Source organism: Pieris napi, chromosome 21 (genome assembly GCF_905475465.1).
Source record: "Pieris napi chromosome 21, ilPieNapi1.2, whole genome shotgun sequence".
Classification (NCBI taxonomy): Eukaryota; Metazoa; Arthropoda; class Insecta; order Lepidoptera; family Pieridae; genus Pieris; species Pieris napi.
Window position 1 is genome coordinate 2,861,912 of NC_062254.1, and position 18,223 is coordinate 2,880,134.

Here is an 18,223-nt window from a genome sequence, read left to right on the forward strand (position 1 = left end):
ACTTGGTTTTTTGAATTTTTCACATAAATTTTGAGGTTATGTGAAAAATGTGTGAATACAAAAGTTTTAGATCTTTTCATTACCTCCAACTTTGCCATTTAACTTTCTTCGATAGGACTTTTAGTTTTGCCGGAAATCGAGATAAACCGTTTTTTACCCTTAAAACTCCCCCCCTACCCCTTCCCGACCTCAGATCGACCGTAATTTATTTTTCCTTTCATTTTGATCATATTCCCCTCCTTTTCTAATGGGTTTCATCCTACTGTGATTTTTTTCACTTTTTATTTATTTTAAAGGCTATCTGCACTGGTCTATATCAGGCATTCTCAAATACAGAGTGTATAATACGTACACACATACATTCACATACATATACCTACATCACGTATAGTTAAATTCTTACACGAATTTTGTTTGATTAAAAAAAATATATTCAAAATGCACCATGTACCAGGGAATAATTGTAATCAAGTTGTTACCCACAACACGGGTTGGCGTTAGACCATTTCTGTTATGAATAAAGTTTTATTATTTATTATTATTATTAAATGATTATAAAGTACGCAATGCAAGTTCGTATTCTTAAATAAAGAGATATCTATATTGGGATTAAGCACGATATGTAAATAAGCGATCAACTAGTTACATAATACAAAAATATAATAAACACGGGCGATATTTATGATCTGTACTTGACAGTATCTTTAATATGCAATACTCGTTATCATGAAAAATTGATAGTCATAAGTACTTTGATAAAGGTATTTGACGGTATAATTGTTTTTGATATGACTTACGCCCCGCGAATACAATTGTTATTTTTAAACCTAAAGTTCCTATGATCTACAAATGATTTTCTTTTCGACCATACCGCCTAGTCTTTCGTAGAATTTTTCCTTTAATATTAAGTTCATTTATGTCTTTCGTAAAACAAATTAGTTTGTGTCGTTTTATTTATTTTTATTAACTTCTTAGGTAAGCTTCAGAGTCGACACATGACAATGACGGTATCTCAAAAACGTGTTGGATTTTGACAGAAGGGACCATTTCTCTTCTGTGTAGTATTACTATACATTTGTCTTTGATAGTGTATATTTAAATAAAACATAAAGGGGTAGTAATTGAAACCAATGGGGATATTTGCATTAAACGGAATTTAAATTAATCAAACTGTATTCTTACATTAAATGTGTTTTATTTTATTTATACTCTCAAACATCACACACCTTAAAATGAGGACAATCAAATATTAATATAATATATAAAGAGAAAATACACGTGTGAAAATTACATGAGAACTTAGAAGGCGCAGCGCTTAACAGATCCATGCAACTTCATCAATATCGAGTAGCCTGCAATATCGCAGCACACAGACATTTTGACGTGATAACATCTTATAAATCGATGAAGTGACATGACTCAATGTCACGTTTCACCTGAGCTGAGCTTCATTGTCACGTTTCGCTTGCACAAGCGAGAGCGCGGTACAAGCGATTGAGAGGACACGATCAGAGTTTGATTTGTGACGCATTTATCTTAAGTTGTTAATTTGTATAATTTGAATTAACGAATGCAAATATATGTTAATTTATAGAGAAAAAATATTTTCAATTATCTCCTTTTTATTATTCAAAATAATGATACATTATTAAAAATAATTGAATTTAATTCATAAAAGTATGCAATTTTTTATCAATGTTTTCTTATGACGTTATTACTTAAAATTTCGCCCGTAAACCGACTTTACAGACAACCAATTCTTTTTGTATAGAAGGAGTAACTTAGAACCGTCAAGCATGAAACTACAGTCAAAATCTATATTAACGACATCGAAGGGATTACTCATATTTGGTCGTAAAAACCGATAGTCGTAACAGCCGATGACGTTATTAAGTAAGTAATACTTTTACCCGCCGGGACCTTTGATTTTGGTCAATATAACCGGTATGTTGTTCTAAACGATGTCGTAAACGGTTTTGACTGTATAAGCTAACAATTTTTTTTAGTGTTCATATAGTTTACTCATGTGTAAAACTAAAGCTATAAGCAACTTCCGCGTACACGATAAATCTTTACCACTATAAAGGTTGTTATATGGTTTCGGTCAAAGGTAGGATTAAGCTATTAATTCTACTAACTATAAGACCTATAATGTCTAAGTAAGTGCTTAGTAATGTTAACCCTTAATACAAAAGACTTAAATACATATTTACATATTATGGAATATAAACCATTCAAATTTAGATATTAATTCTGGCTTCATTATTGTTGAATTTTATCGGTTCGCGGTTCTTAATTCTGAATACATTTCTAAAATCACGTTTGTTTTCGTTAGAAACCTTTCTTAATTTGTCGCAAATTATTTATTGTTTTTTAGGACAACTTATTCCGTTTTATTCCTTAAGCATTTATGTCCTTTGTATTTAAATGAAGGATCTTGTATTCATCTTTTCTGTTCTTGTTAGCACCCCCCGATTTCAGGTGTATTAATTTAGTCGTAATCATCCAGTAGTTCCGTGATAGTCTAGTGATTAGACTGTTCAACAGAAACTCTTATATTTAATACGAGGAATTTTTTATTCAACAAGACCCTACATACGCTAAACCAGCCAATTTCGAAACGTTATATTATCTTATCACACATCAAAGTATCACGCGAAGTTTCAAGTGTTTAGGTATTATTTATTCATCATGATTATTTGGGAGAGGATTTCTTTGCTTTCTAAAACAATTGTTGTTGGGCGACATTATCTTAGAATATCTCATTTTGTTTGAATCAGCAAGATGATTGATAAACTGTAACTTAACAGGATTTGTGTAGAATGTATTTTACTAGAATGTTTTACTGAAATTAGATAGTTATGAGCCTAGAAGGTGATTCATTTATCCTGGCCAAATTAAATTGTAAATTTCATGAAACGTTTGGCCATTTATCACAAATTGATAAATTTTATGATCGGACTACGGCATACTGACTACGAAATTATGTTCTTTGTTATATTTTTAATGAAAAGGTATAACTGTATACATAATATATATTTCAAGCGTATCTATGAGGATATATTTAATACACATTAAGTTATATATATCGTTATATTTTGTTTTAATACAAAAGAACTTGACATATTTATCATGTTAATTTAAAACAATTATGTATTAGTCAGCACGTGATACTGATAACATTGTTAACAGGTACAGATAACTAGTATTTATGAGAGTATAGTAAAATATTAATTATCTTTTTTATATGACCTCTCATCCACAAGTCTTAGGCAGTATTGCCTTTCTGTTTAATTTTGAGGGAACTCTTCTACTGCGGACTTCACATCTCGTTAGTTTGCAAAAGGAATTACCTATATGACTGTGGAAGACTTCTAGCCATCAAGTGTATATGTCACCGTAAAATTGTAAAAACCGTTATATTGTAATCTATCTCGCGAGATTGTAAACTGTCGAAATATTGTGAACCTCAACGAACTGCTTACAAATTAACGTATTATTATTCGGTAGTTATATGAAATTGTTGGGAAGTAAAATTAATCTGTAACTGACCAAAGAAGTTTGAATGATAACTAAGTTAGTGTAGTACAATCTACCGAATAATAATACGTTAAATTGTAAGCAGTACGCTGAGGTTCACAATCTTTCGACAGTTTATAATCTCGCGAGATAGATTACAATCTAACGGTGTTTACAATTTTACGTTAACATATACATAACCTTATAAAGTAACAGACACTTAATATTGATTATGACTAAAATTCGTTAAATTAAGTTTTATTTATACTAAGAATCGAAATTAAACAGAACAATTTGAAACTTGATAATTGGCGTCTAACATTAATATTATTGGATTTTTTTCAAGTTTTGCATTCCCATTATGGTTTCTGTATTAACTAATGGCGTCTTAATATTTGTATACGATTTAAGGCCGCCCCTGGATTGGTCCTATCCATGGATAATGCCAGTAGACTGGCTAGTGTGTAGCCGGCGTTTTACGAAGCAGTGTGCTGGTTTGGATAAAAGTGGTTTCCAATGTTAAGTTCAGGTTCTGGATTGGAATACTGTTATATTTCCTGAGGCTATATTTAATTCTATTGTATATATACAATTTAGTAATTTTAATGTAAAAAATAAATCAGTGGCGCTACAACCTTTTTAGGTCTTGGACTAAGATTTCTGAATCTGTTTCATGATCATTTAGGCAAGTAGGTGATCAGCCTCCAGTGCCTGACACACGCCATCGACTTTTGGGTCTAAGACATGTCGGTTTCCTTCACCGTTCGAGCAAATGTTAAATGCGCACATAGAAAGAAAGTCCATTGGTGCACAGCCGGGGATCAAACCTACGACCTCGGGTATGAGAGTCGCACGTTGAAGCCACTAGGCCAACAGTGCTCAATTTTAATGTAAAGAGCCTAAAATATGAAAATTCGCATAAATTAGAAATCAAAGTCTCTAGTATAAAAATACTGCGTGATCTAGAAGCCAGCTGGTTGCCGTCTAGTCTCATATAATGGTGCGCTTACACGAGGGCAATAATTGCTCGGCGATACGAATGGACCGATCTGGAGCAATTAATGGAGCGATTTCAATAAATTCAATAAATGTCAATAAATTATTTCGGCGATATTGCTTCTAATTGCTCCAGATATTTCATATCGCTCAATGTCGCAGATACGAATTGACGAATATCCAATGGACTTGGAAATTCCTAGCAATTTTTGTATATGTCTCATTCGCACTTGTTTGTTTTGCGGCTTGCCGTCTTGCTTCCGCGGGGACAGCGAGAGGTCTAAATAATAATAATTTCTAATTACTTTATTCAAAAGTATGATCGTGACATTCTAGTAAAGTTTTTGAATAATATATTATCTAATTCTTGAAAAAAAAAAAAAACAATTAAATTAAAGAATTAAAGAAAAATTAAAAAAATCATAAATTAATAATTTAATTAATTAATTATTTTTTTCTTTAATTGTTTAATTTTATTTTTACAATGAAAATTGCGGCCTCTTTGCCAAAAACGATCGCACCCAGATTTGACGCACCAGACGCCTTTTCCTTTTCTTTCTTTTTTGTTTTTGATTAATAATAAAAAAAAGCGCTACAAGTGGCCGCAGCAAGAAGAATGTCGTCCATAGCGAGCGAATACTGAAATGCTCGTGTATGACAGTATTGCCTAGTTGATGAAGTTGTGCCATATCGCTCAATATTGTATTGCGCAGTATTGATGCTTGTTGCCGTTGCCGTAAATTGCTTGATGTAGTCGTGACGTCATAATTGACGAGTATTGACTGGAATTGAGCAATTTTAATTGCCCGTGTAAGCGCACCTTTACAATTATGTAAAATTATATATAACACGTATCATCTATATAATCCGTTAAACAACACAAGTGAAATTTCATATTGAATGTTCATAGAACCAATATCCACGGCATCCTTGGGCAGATGTTTTTTAAATTGGTATTTTTACAGATTCTGTATAAAATGGCCTAGTAGTACTTATAAAACACAACGTATTTTATACGGTCAACCTAGGAGTTCAGGCACCGCTCATTTCAATTCTTCGCGAATATAACAGAATAAACATAAGCTTGCTTGTTGCTTAGCTTAGCTTGACATATTCGGTAATGGGCTGATCAATTAAAAAAATTGTTAATCCTCTATCTAATACCTAATCCGCTGTTTTACTAGTATTTTTTCGCCTACCAATAAGCAAAAAAAATTTATTAATTAATATTTTTTAATTTTTTGTAACATTTATGTTTACCATAATTGTTATTTATTTTAGATTAAATAACTTGTAACGTACTTTAGATATAGAATTATGTATGATATGGTGACCTTTAATAAATAATACGTATCACTCAGAAACATGTGTCTAAATTGTACATAATTAAGTTTTTAGTTTATAAGTTACATTGTAGGTAGGATGTGTTTACAATGCCCTACACGCATTTATGATAAGCAATTGAACGGTCTATCTGCATTTTATCAGTTGTCAATATTGGTTTAACCGTGTCTGACCTAAAGTATTGGGTAGTTTAAACTAATCGGTTCAAGAAGATGAAGTTAGAAGTGCGACATTGATTATTAAGAAATGTGTTTCGTTATATAATGGTTATTCATAAACGTACTGTATATATCAAAATATAAAGACCATGTAAGATCTTCGTTTATACTAGTAGTGGGTTTTCTACTGAGATATATTTTCGTTTTAATTACTTTTTAATAATGCGGTCTTTTGTGTCTCCTGTTAATTTGTATTAACACTGATGGAAGGATAAAGAACAGGTTTTATAAAGTTTTATGTTCGAAGACAGTGAAGTGATTGATTTTGAACTGTACGTTTATAAATAGTTTGGCTTAGTTATATTAATAAGGTTAAATAAAGCCGAAAACTTATATAAGTGTGATTATCATCAGATGCAGCATGGCAAGCACTTCAAGTGATGGTGTGCCTTATTATGGTTCTGTGTAAGTTATGTATAAGGCTATTATATATTTTGTTCGTAGTTAGTACACAAAGCTAGTTTTTTTGTAAATATGTTTTGCGAACTGCACGTGAAATTTCAAGTTTATTAGTTACGCTACTCGACACACTTATCAGTTTGGGACTAGATTATGGTATATTGGTTGCATAATTGTTTTCATTGCAATATATTATGTCTTTGTGATAAAATAACACCTAGATCTTTCATTGTTTACGCCCGCGGAACACGAACTACGATTGTCACTTGTTTCTAGATTTATTAAAAATCGCGACATGAAATGGTTGGCTGATTGTTATATAAAATGGCATCGCATTTAATTAGATTGAGATTAATTGAGATATTCATTTATGGAGAAAACGATATCTACATCCGAAATAACGTACATTTAAAAGTGTTTTTTAGGAATGTGTTTCCTTTTGAAAGGAGCATTTGATAATGGACGCACACCAATAATGTAGCGAATGTAAACATATTCAATAGGAAGGCTAGCCTTTACTAATTTTGTGATTAAAACCACTTTATCAAGAAAAACTTCTGGAATAAGCGATTGAACTTGGGTTTTGTCCTTAGACGTTATCATATTAAAATTAGGGACTCATTGGGTGATAGATATTCTGGAGTAATGGGTTATGGGAGTCGATCTACCGCGGCTTCATTCAACGCTGCGTGTGCGCATGTATGTCCTTATGAGTTGTTAAATTTACCAATGACGTTTATACGCAATATATACGTAATCGGATTGCAAGTTGTCGGTTTATCGTCTAATTAGAACAATTGATAATGGCCATCATTTTGGCTCATTTCCTTTGAGTTTGATCTACAATGACCGTAGCTAAACACTCTCGTACTAGGTTGAAATGGTATGTTTTCCTATAGTATTAAGATGGTTTGCTATGTTTGTCTACCTAATATACAGGATAGCCAAAAAGTCGTGGAACAAACGCAAATAGGGGATAGATGAGGTCATCAGCTGCAAAAAATTGTTATACAGGGAGGTCTCTAAGCTCAACCCCTGCTGATTTATAATTTATTTTGCGTTTTTATAAGAAAATTGACTTTTACTAATTCTTATTCAAATTCGAAAAGATCTACGTCCTATATCTTTTTCATAATATCCACTAGATTGGTACTGATGAGTACTTGCTTTAGACATACTATTTATAGTTGTTTTCATCTACCCTTTACGATCAACCCCTATTTTTTATTTGTTAGTTAAAAACTTATAACTTGAACTCTGAGGTTTATTTACAGAACAATCACAGAAAAACCTAAAAAGTTTTTGGGGTAGCATAGCAAAATGTTCCATGTTGGTATGTACTATAATGGTAGGCTAGGCATTAAGTAGAAACGAAGTTCGTGGAGGCAGCTAGTAAAAGTATAAAATAAAAGCAAAAAAAGAATAGTGAATACGTTTTTATAATTGTATCGAGGTTGTAGTTTTTGAGTTTTTAATATTTTTGTTAGTCAGTCGTGTCATTCTTCGCTCCTGATGAAATAATTATACACGTGATCATATGCTTTATAAAATTAAATATTCAATTTAATGACACAATTATCGTTGCCGAAATGAATCTATGTCTAATTCATTTCTTAGGCTAACATATAACGTGTTTACATTATGATGGTTAGAAAAGTGTCCCAAGGTGAATGTAATTAATCAAGAATTATTAGATTTGCATAGTAGGGGTTGGACCTTGTGACATAATGAAATATATATGCAAATAATCTTAACTATTTTTATATATCTTATCGCATTTGTTATTTTTAAAGTATGTGTGACCTCGTGGTTTAATTTGAAATCAGTCAATTGCATTTCTCTTGTGTAAGAACAAAAGTTAAACATCAATCATGAAAAATAAATTTACATACAGATTAATGATACGTGATAATGATTGTGAAATCGTTGACGTGTTTATTTGTTTGGGAGTACGCGATTGAGATAAGCTCTCTGCTGCTTCTTAAATTACAAAGTAACTGGACAGAATTAAAAATAGATTTGGAGACCTATGCCCTTATTAATATTAACTTAATCAGAGCGATTGCAATGTTTTTCGTTTTGTTTCCTTCTGTGAAATTTTAATTACATTGTAATGAAAAGAGACTGTGATAGAATGGTGTAATTAGACTGATTTAGTTTAAATTAAGATTTATTTATTAACATTGCACCGTATTTTTTATACGGTTGGCAAACACAATTATGACCAAAATAAATAAATACAGGTGTCCCAAAGTTTTGGGACATGAAGGAGCAGTACCTTTAATACCGTAGATAGGCTATTTTACTGAAAGAAGACTTTGTTATTTTTAAAAGTTAGTAATTCAGCCCTGCGATTCTGTAACTCACTTTTCGAACTCACTTGGCATTCTGAAAAGGTGGCAGCTTGTAGTTTATTGTTTATCAGAATGCCAAATCATAAAATGACTGCTTCACGACTGATTTGAGAGAGACCGCCGATGCGAAAACCGCTATGTGAGTTCGAAAAGTGAGTTACAGAATCCCAGGGCTGCATTCAAGAATTTCTAAAAATTACTTGCCTCGTCTGGGAATCGATCCGACTTAAATGTAAAAACACCCTTACTTTTATGATGCCAATCGAAAGAATGGCCAAAAACTAATAAAGAAACATAGTATTTTAAAAGAAAGGAACAGCGTGAAATTAGTCATTATAATCAAATTAAAAACTTGTGTCTTCCATATAATTTTTATGCAAAATTTAATTCAGAATTACATTGGTATATACATTACAATAACATGTTATATCTAGAAACAAAGAACAATAACGATAAAACTCACACCTTTAACAGGAAAACATAAATAATAACTATTACTAATAAAATTGTTACTAACTATACTTTGATTTAAGAAGCAAGAATTATAAATAACTTATGGCATAATTTTGGAAAATTGACCTTTGTAAATTTAGTTGAAATAACTAACTGCATGGAAACACAGTAACCGTAATGTAGAAATTCAAATATGTTCTAACAATGGTAAAAAAAAACAATCCAAATCAAATATTTGCACTATTTGATTGATAACTGAATAAAATCTCAAGCCTATCCAACCGTTAAACTTAAAAACAAAATATGTTTATTATGGAACATAAGATACATGTATCACTTATTCCACGTCATTAAATTTGAATTTGTAGGCATTCCTACTCATCGGCAAAGAAGACAGAGGGAAAAGAGAGAAAAAGCCGGCGTAAAAAACTCTCGGTACTCTTACCAAGCAAGTGCACTGCGTTTATTAAATAAGACTTAAGTCAAGGGCCATTTTCTTCTATAGACATTATTTGATTGTCGTTGCCCTACTTATAAACTTCTACGGCTCGTAGCACTAGTACGTATTTGCGTTCGTGAAGTTTTAAAATAATCCAATGTAGTTTTTGTAACATTATTCCATTGGAAGATGGTTTTGACATTAAAATGCATTTAAAATCGATTTTTACATTATTTACTTTTGTTTTGAGAAGGAAGAAGCTGCATCGCATTGTCGAATTATATCGAATTATATTTTGCGTATAAAACAGTTTAAACAAAACATCTCTCACTGGTACAATAATAATAATAAAGTCATTTAATCATTTAGGTACAATTTGTACTCTTATGCATGTCAACTCCCCATCTTACAGCGGCACTAGTGCCCACACATTGTCATCGTCTATGAATTCCCGAACAGTGTAATATCCTCCCTTTGTTAGGGTTTGAATAAACTTCTACGGCTCGTAGCACTAGGTAGTTTTGATATTATTCATTTCCCGGAAGCGAATACCAAACCTTATCAGTCACGGGACAAACAATAATTGTTGGGGGTGTTGACAGTTGACCTTGATAACCTTTCTGAGTCATATTTACTTGCGGATCAATTAATGTTATTGAATTGTGAATGTGTTGTTATGTCTGCATATTAACCACGTGTTAAGGTCCTTGCATCTGATATGTGACTTATCTGAGGTTTTAATTTTCCTATTTTTTTTAAATAAAAAGGTCTCTTTCTTATAAAATGGTTTCATTTGGGAATGAGTTGCAGTATAATTTACTTGTTGCCATATTAATTTTGGTCAAAATTGTACAAAACAGTATAAAAAATACGGTGCAATGTTAATAAATATATCTTAATATAAACTAAGTTTAATTACACCATTCTATCACTGTCTCTTTTTATTACAATGAAATTACAATTTTACAGAAAGAAACAAACAAATATAAAACCCGGGCTCTTCTTGAGAAAATCTCAAACCAAATATAAAATTAGATATTTTATTTTGTTCTTATCTAGAATTCAAGATACATACTTTCGATTAATATGCGAAGACTTATCTGATTTCTATTATATGACTGTAATCTTAAAAGATAGTGTCCCGTGATTGGAGTTATAAAATAAGACATTTTTGTATAATATGTTAGAAATGAAATTGTAAGGAAGATTATTTTATGATCTCTTATGACTAAATCAAAATACAACTCTGACACAGAAGGCAAAGGTGGTTAAAGAAATAACGTTTATTTATTTATTTCGTAACAAAAATTATATACAAACAATTACACTAAAATATAACCAAAGATGGAATACATAATATTTACAAAAAGGTGCAAACATTTATGAAAGGGATAAAAAGTAAAAAATATTCTATACATTTTGCTAAGTAATACCTAATTTGACTGGCGTGAAGGTGTGTATGTGGGGTGTGCTCATGATGCAGGTGATTTTGCGTTATGGATATTCTTAATACTATTTATATTCCGACATAGCTTAAACAAGTCAAGGCTTAAATATTGATCGTTGTATGTCCGGGTTGTGCAACGTTAAAACTGTAAACTGTATCCCTGGAGGTAGGAAATATGTATATGGGCTTATCGTATTGCTATGGAATTAAATCATTTATTTATTGTTAGCGTGTTTAGATGTTATAATTATAGGTTAAGCATTTTATTACAGTTTCTTATAATTTGCTATGTAGTTGAAAATTCTTATTTTGCTACCAATGTGCACTTCTCGTAACTATTACTACTCGTTTTTACCAGTCTCCTAGTATATATATAGTGTATATATAGTATATATATATATATAGTGTTGTTGCCAGTGTTAAAACGGCTTTAAAACTCAGTTCTTAACGGTAATCTGTCTTTTCAGAAGCGATGCCACGCCCTTCATTAAAAATGGAGTCAAAGCTACAATTACGAAAACGCCAGAAAAGCCTCCAAAGGAGAAACCAGGGAAAGAAGGAAGAGGGAAGGCTTTTAAGCAAATAGTCGCGGCTTTGATTGTCAACTTGGGGACTATTAATACTGGTATGGCGTTTGGATTTTCCGCGACGGCGCTGCCGCAACTGAAGAGTGGTAATTCAACTCTGACGATTACTGAAAGTGAGGCCAGTTGGATTGGTAAGCATATATTTTCAATTAATTAATATATACAAACATATTTACAGGGAGTCTCGTCAATATAATTAAATAAAGGAATAAAAATAATAAATCGTTATTATTTTTATTCCTTTTATTTAATTTATTTTGTACTAGCTGGTACCTGCGACTTCATCTGCGGATTAAAATAATATTTGTCCAAATTATGTGTGTTAAAGACATATTTTATCTACTTTAAATACAAGAAGCGATAAAAGTATCTATTTTCATTTAGGAATCAATTTATTATTACCAAATTTGCATAAGAAATAAATGATCAATTTTTATTGTAGTTATGGTTCACTATTTTGGCTATAATGGCTTACAAAAGACATAGATATATTCTATGCCGGACCTTTAGCTCGCATATGGTAAATTTTTTCGTACTTACTTGATATTTAGGCAATTCACACAATATCTTTATAAATTATATCCTATGCTTATTCTAATGTTTAATCTATATTGTTGTAAAGCTTCATTAAAATCCATCTAGTAGTTTTTACGTGAAAGAGTAACAAACATTTATCTATACATATAAACTTTCGCGTTTATTATATTAGTAGGACTTTTTAATGCGTAAGCAGTATATTAATGAATGATTGAATGTTTACATTATTTTTACAATTTCGCTCAGCTCACAGATAATTAACTAATAATAATTAAAGTTCTTAACCTTACTTAGCCAACATCTAAAACAAATAAACCAAAATGTTATGTATATTTTGGTTTATTTACATTTCGAAATCGTAGAAATTTTAATGAGGTGCTAAATAAGTAAATGTAAGTTCGAAAACCATTTGTGTTCTGTCTTCTTACATTGATTCTTTTGTCTTTTGTCTAACTTTTTTCAGCTAGTTTAAGCGCAGTGGGTACACCAATAGGCTGTATTCTAAGTGGTTACTTGATGGACAACATAGGCAGACGACGCACTCTCATATTTACTGAAGTGCCTCTCATAATAGGATGGATCACGATATCCTTCGCCCAGAATGTTATAATGATCTATATTGGTGAGTACGGCCAACCAAAGCGTCCAATTATTTAAATTAGGAATAATATTTATGGAGTTTTAAAATAATCCAATGTAGTGTTTGAATAATAATTCATTGCGTTGATGCCTTTTTGACATACGAAATGCATTTTAAAGCGATCTTTTTACATTATTTACTCATGAGTGCCGAAGTATTGAGAAGGAAGAACTGCTGTAATATTACGACGTCGAGATTTATAAATTTTAACTCGTGTAAAAAAGGAACAATCTAATATATACAATTCTCGTGTCGCGGTGTTTGTGGTTAAACTCCTCCGAAACGGCTTGACCGATTCTCATGAAATTTTGTGTGCATATTGGGTATGTCTGAGAATCGGACAACATCTATTTTTCATCCCCCTAAATGTTAAGGGTGGTCCACCCCTAATTTTTTTGTTTAATTTTAGATTAAAAAAAAAAATTTTACCCCTCTACGATCAACCCCTATTTTTTATTATAAATGATATACATGGCAAAACGACGTTTGCCGGATCAGCTAGTATTATATAAAATGGCCAAACAGTGTAAAAAATTTTCCTTGCAGGTCGGTTGTTGGTGGGTCTCGGGTCTGGTATGGTGGGTGCCCCAGCCAGGGTGTATACTTGCGAGGTATCTCAGCCTCATTTGAGAGGAATGTTAGGAGCCATGGCGTCTGTCGGCGTTTCTACTGGTGTTTTGATAGTGGTGAGATTACTGGATAATTCTATTAGCTTTTTTCCTAAAAACAAGAAAGAAAGGAAGAAAAATGTTTATTATACATAATAAAAAAGGGCATTTAGTTAAGAAAAAAGTGCACTAGCCCCTAAACTAGGACTCCTTGTGTGGCAGTCTCTTCCATTTGACATGTTAACAGTAATTTACATAATAATGTCTACATAGCACTTACATTTTATATTAAATTTTTGTTGCTCAATATATTTTCCGTTTCAGCATAGATTTTGTCGTTAGTGAAAATTTTGTTTTAAGAAAGGATAAAGCCTTTTCTCCTAATAATCGTCTTGACTGTTGAGTCGATTTCCGGAACTAATAAAAGTCAATACATATTGTACATCGTTTCTTGAATTGACTCATACACGTGATAATTTACAGCCTGAACTGGCTTCGCACGGCTGGAAATTCCTTTTTTGATTTTGAAAATACGAATGTTATACAATATGGTTCGAGAAATCGAATTTTGTTTTTCAAAACAACAAAACTTTCCTCTTTACACAATACCGTAAAATAGATAATATAATATACAGTTGAGTGATCATTTGTCATAACAATTAGTTGAATGTTATTTTTATTGTTTCGGTAATTTGCACAATTATTTTTATTAGGATTTCCCATGACGCGTAATAGTTATCTCACACATTTGCACTGAAGTGTGACATGTATGAGTAATACCTATTAGTAATTACTCTTTCGTGTCATGTTTTAGACTAATTATTTATTAAACCAGTCACAAGTCCATTGTGTTAGGAAAATAGTATCCTAATCCTTTGTTTATTTATTTTTTATCACTTACATCTATTAAGATACAGAAATCGATTTTCCTATCGGCGTAATAAAGATTTGGTTTATTATTTTATGCTAGTTTGGTTTATAAAATGGGCACACAAAACTAAGCTAAGCTAAGCGATATCAAAATGAAACAGATTTTACATGAATTATATGAAAAGGTACAAATTTTTTTTTCGTCCAGCAATATCAATAGTCAACATATAAAGAAAAGCAAAATTTTCATTCCCATATAGACTGTATATTAAATATAAATGTTTGCAACATTAGCCGGAACGTATTAAAATATTTCATTACAGGATGCAATGATTCTTATTAAGCTTTTCGTAACGTTATAATTTACGCAACTTCTTTGATTTTCTGAAAAAAATATCTTTATATACATAATTCTTCTGTGAGTGTGTATGTCACTGAACTTCTCTCAAACGACTGGACCGATTTTGATGAAATTTTTTGTGTGTGTTCAAGGGGATCTGGGAATGGTTTAGATTCACAAATCAGCCCGCCAGATGGCGCTGCAGTCGGTACTTTCATACTTTGCTTTACTAATTGCTTGAAATATCATGCAGGACAACGTCTGTCGGGTCCACTAGTTATTATATATATAACAACGTATTATAATGTGTTTCTAGCAAATGTAATCTAAAATAAGTCCCAATTGTTATAAGCAAAAGCGTTTATTGAGAAAGAATTGATTTTTCATATATTTCTTACAAGTTACAAGAGAAAAAGTTTTCTATACGGAAGTATTTACTCGCGATACTCTAGTTTGTTTTTTAAATCTCAAATTTCACAGATTTACGTAAGAACTGATTGATGATGTGGTTATTTTTAAACGCGAAAATTGATTATGATTTATGACAGTTACGTCATAATCACGCCCATTCTACGCATTGCCTAATTTAGAAAATTTTCCATTATGGAATTCTTTTTTATATCCATTGCATGGTTCGACTTTTGGTAATACATGTTTACAATTGGCAGAAAAGAACGGTATCTTGAAATTATTATAAATTAAACTATGCAAAAGGTTTAATCATTTATTTATTCAGAAATCAATGATCTTCTATGGTGCAAATTTTACTATTTTTTTTACTAGTAAAACAAACGTATAGGTCTGTACCTTCTTCTATATTATACTCTATATTCTGTCCCTGGGTGGCCTAAGGAAGGGCGCTAAGTTTGTATATGGTATGTCAAATCCGATACATTTTTGAAACCATAAAACCTAAATAAAATTAATTATTTTATTATGGAATATAAGATACAGATATCACTTATTCCACGTCGTTAAATTTGAATCGGTAGACATCCCTACTCATCGGCAAAGAAGACAGAGGGTGTAGGCCGATGGCATATTAGCCAGATAAAGATATAGAAGTATATCTTGTGCGACTATAACGTAAACAACAATGCAAAGATACATGCAAATATCACGAATAAATGATATTTACAACGAGTTCATAATTAAATTAAGATGTATATTTGAAATTCACGAAATGCAAACACTTGTGATAAATCAATTTCTCGCGAAAATGTCGTGAAATCATAATCGCTTTGCCAACAAAGTGACAAATTTGATTAACGACAAAGATTATGCGTCTATTTTGGTTTTCTGTTTTCCTCTGGTCAATCTATTTAAAAAATATCAGTGGCGATACAACCTCTTTAGGTTTGGGCCTCAGATTTCTGAATCTGTTTCATGATCATTTTTCAATATAACAGGTAAGTAGTTTATTTTTTGGGTCTAAGGCAAGCCGGTTTCCTTACGATTTCACCGTTCGAGCGAATGCTAAGATATATTTCTACTCTAACATATATTTCAAACTCGTGTCAGTTACCTTTGCCCTTATGCATCTTTGTGCGTCAGGCACAGAAGGCTGATCACCTACTTGCCTATTAGACTGACAAATGATCATGAAATAGATACAGAAATCTGAGACCCAGACCTAAAAAAGGTGGTAGCGCCATTAATTGAACGGTGAGGGAATACGTAGTCGGTCCCAAAGTTCTGTCATAAATGGAAATAATGATAAAAACAAAAGTACTTATCAGTTTTTAATTAGTGATATATCAATTTATAGTACATTAATTAAGGAATAGAAATAGCATAAAATTATTCGAAATGACCTCCCTTATTTTTAATACAGGCCCTTAAGCGCCGCGGCCAGTCGTCTATCGCAGCACGCACCATATTCATGTCGATTTCAATGACTGCATTATTTAAAGATGACTTCAGACTCTCCAATTTTTTATGTGGTATAGCACAAACCTTCCTCTCTAAGGCCTACAACGCACTAGCGGCTGGCCGCAATGCGGTGTGCCGCTGCGGCGGGCCGCAGTATATACGGTCTGCCGTAGCGGCACGCCGTATTCCGGCTAACCGTCCCTATTGCGGTCCTATTGCGGTCTGCCGCAATCGTCACTCGTCAGTGCTTCTTGAAATATTACAAATTCAAATTTAATGACTTGGAATAAGTGATACATGTATCTTATGTTCCATAATAAACATATTTTATTTTTTTATTTTTTACTCTTTTAAAATAGGTTTACAATATTTTGTTTACATTTGTTAAATAATTATATGTGATGACGTAGGTAGGACGGCTAACCGCGCCGAGTGCGTGGAGGGGACGCGGCGCGCCGCATCATTCAACCGGTGCGGCTCGCCGCAGCTCCACATCAACCGGAGCGGTTGACGGTTGACCGCAAGTCAGTGCGTTGTTATCGTGCGGTTTCATATAATAATCGATGTGCGGCCCGCCGCAGCGGCACACCGCATTGCGGCCAGCCGCTAGTGCGTTGTAGGTCTTAGACCTGCCAAATTTTATAGTCCAAAGGATTAAGGTCTGGACTGGAGGAAGGCCAATCCACATGTCTAATTAAGTCGATGTTTTGACGCTCAAACCAGGCTTTAGTGGTCTTGACTGTGTGTGAAGGCGCAGAGTCCTGCTGGAACACGAAGTGATATCCCGCAAATAGCGTTCTGGGCAGGTCTTTGATAAGCCGATCCAAAACCGTCTCTTGGTATACTTTTGCACTGGTTTTGACCCCCTTTTCGCAAAAATGAACCTCAGTTGGCCCGTAATACGACACTTCCAATCAGACCATTACTGATGATGGATGATGTCCATATTGCACCCTTGGAACTTTATTTTAGTTTCTTCAGAACTCCTGGCGTACACTCTATCATTCTGTTTATTGTAATTCTCTTCAATATCGAAAATTTTTTCGTCGAGCTTTTAGACGAGCATTAAGTAAGTGCCCACTATTTTTTTGTATGCTCGTAGACCAAGATCTTCATTTAAAAGCTTTTTTACTATTTTCCTATTGACACCCATCTGCCAAGCCATCAATTTCTGTTTTCGGACAGGATTTCTTGCTATCCGCGCCTTGATAGCTTTGATTACTGCTGGTGTTCTTGCGGAGCGTGGCCGGCCAGTTATTTTCTTGTCCTCAACACTGGAGACTTCAAGGTACCTATCAATAGTACGGTACACAAACCTAAGCGTTATATTCAAACTTTTGAGCAACTTGAAAATGGTACTCGGCGAGTACCCACAGCGGTGCAACGCAATAGCAGCTATTCGGTTTTCTTTCAATGTCCACTCCATCGTGAAAAACTATGGAAAGTGATTGGTTTTTGTTTTAAAACAATAGTCAAACATTCAAAAATATAATGCAATATTTTTTTTATAAAATCATGTTCGAAATTTAAAAATAATGAGACATTGACAGAACTTTGGGACCAACTACGTAGATACATCGCGAGGAAACCGGCTTGCCTT

At 32.7% G+C, this 18,223-nt stretch overlaps 1 protein-coding gene across 4 annotated transcripts in view; it reads left to right on the forward strand.

The window, feature by feature from the left end:
- The window catches only part of LOC125060352 (facilitated trehalose transporter Tret1-like), a 44,648-nt gene that overhangs the window by 17,107 nt on the left and 9,318 nt on the right, over window positions 1-18,223 (forward strand). For 2 of the 4 annotated variants that reach the window (XM_047665224.1, XM_047665223.1), the window contains exons 2-4: window positions 11,637-11,887; window positions 12,757-12,915; window positions 13,480-13,619. In XM_047665224.1, the coding sequence (XP_047521180.1) occupies window positions 11,637-11,887; window positions 12,757-12,915; window positions 13,480-13,619 (550 nt within the window). Of the gene's footprint in view, window positions 1-6,013; window positions 6,169-6,419; window positions 6,483-11,636; window positions 11,888-12,756; window positions 12,916-13,479; window positions 13,620-18,223 lie in introns of those variants that run through there. The other 2 variants (XM_047665222.1, XM_047665225.1) reach the window with 2 other exon arrangements.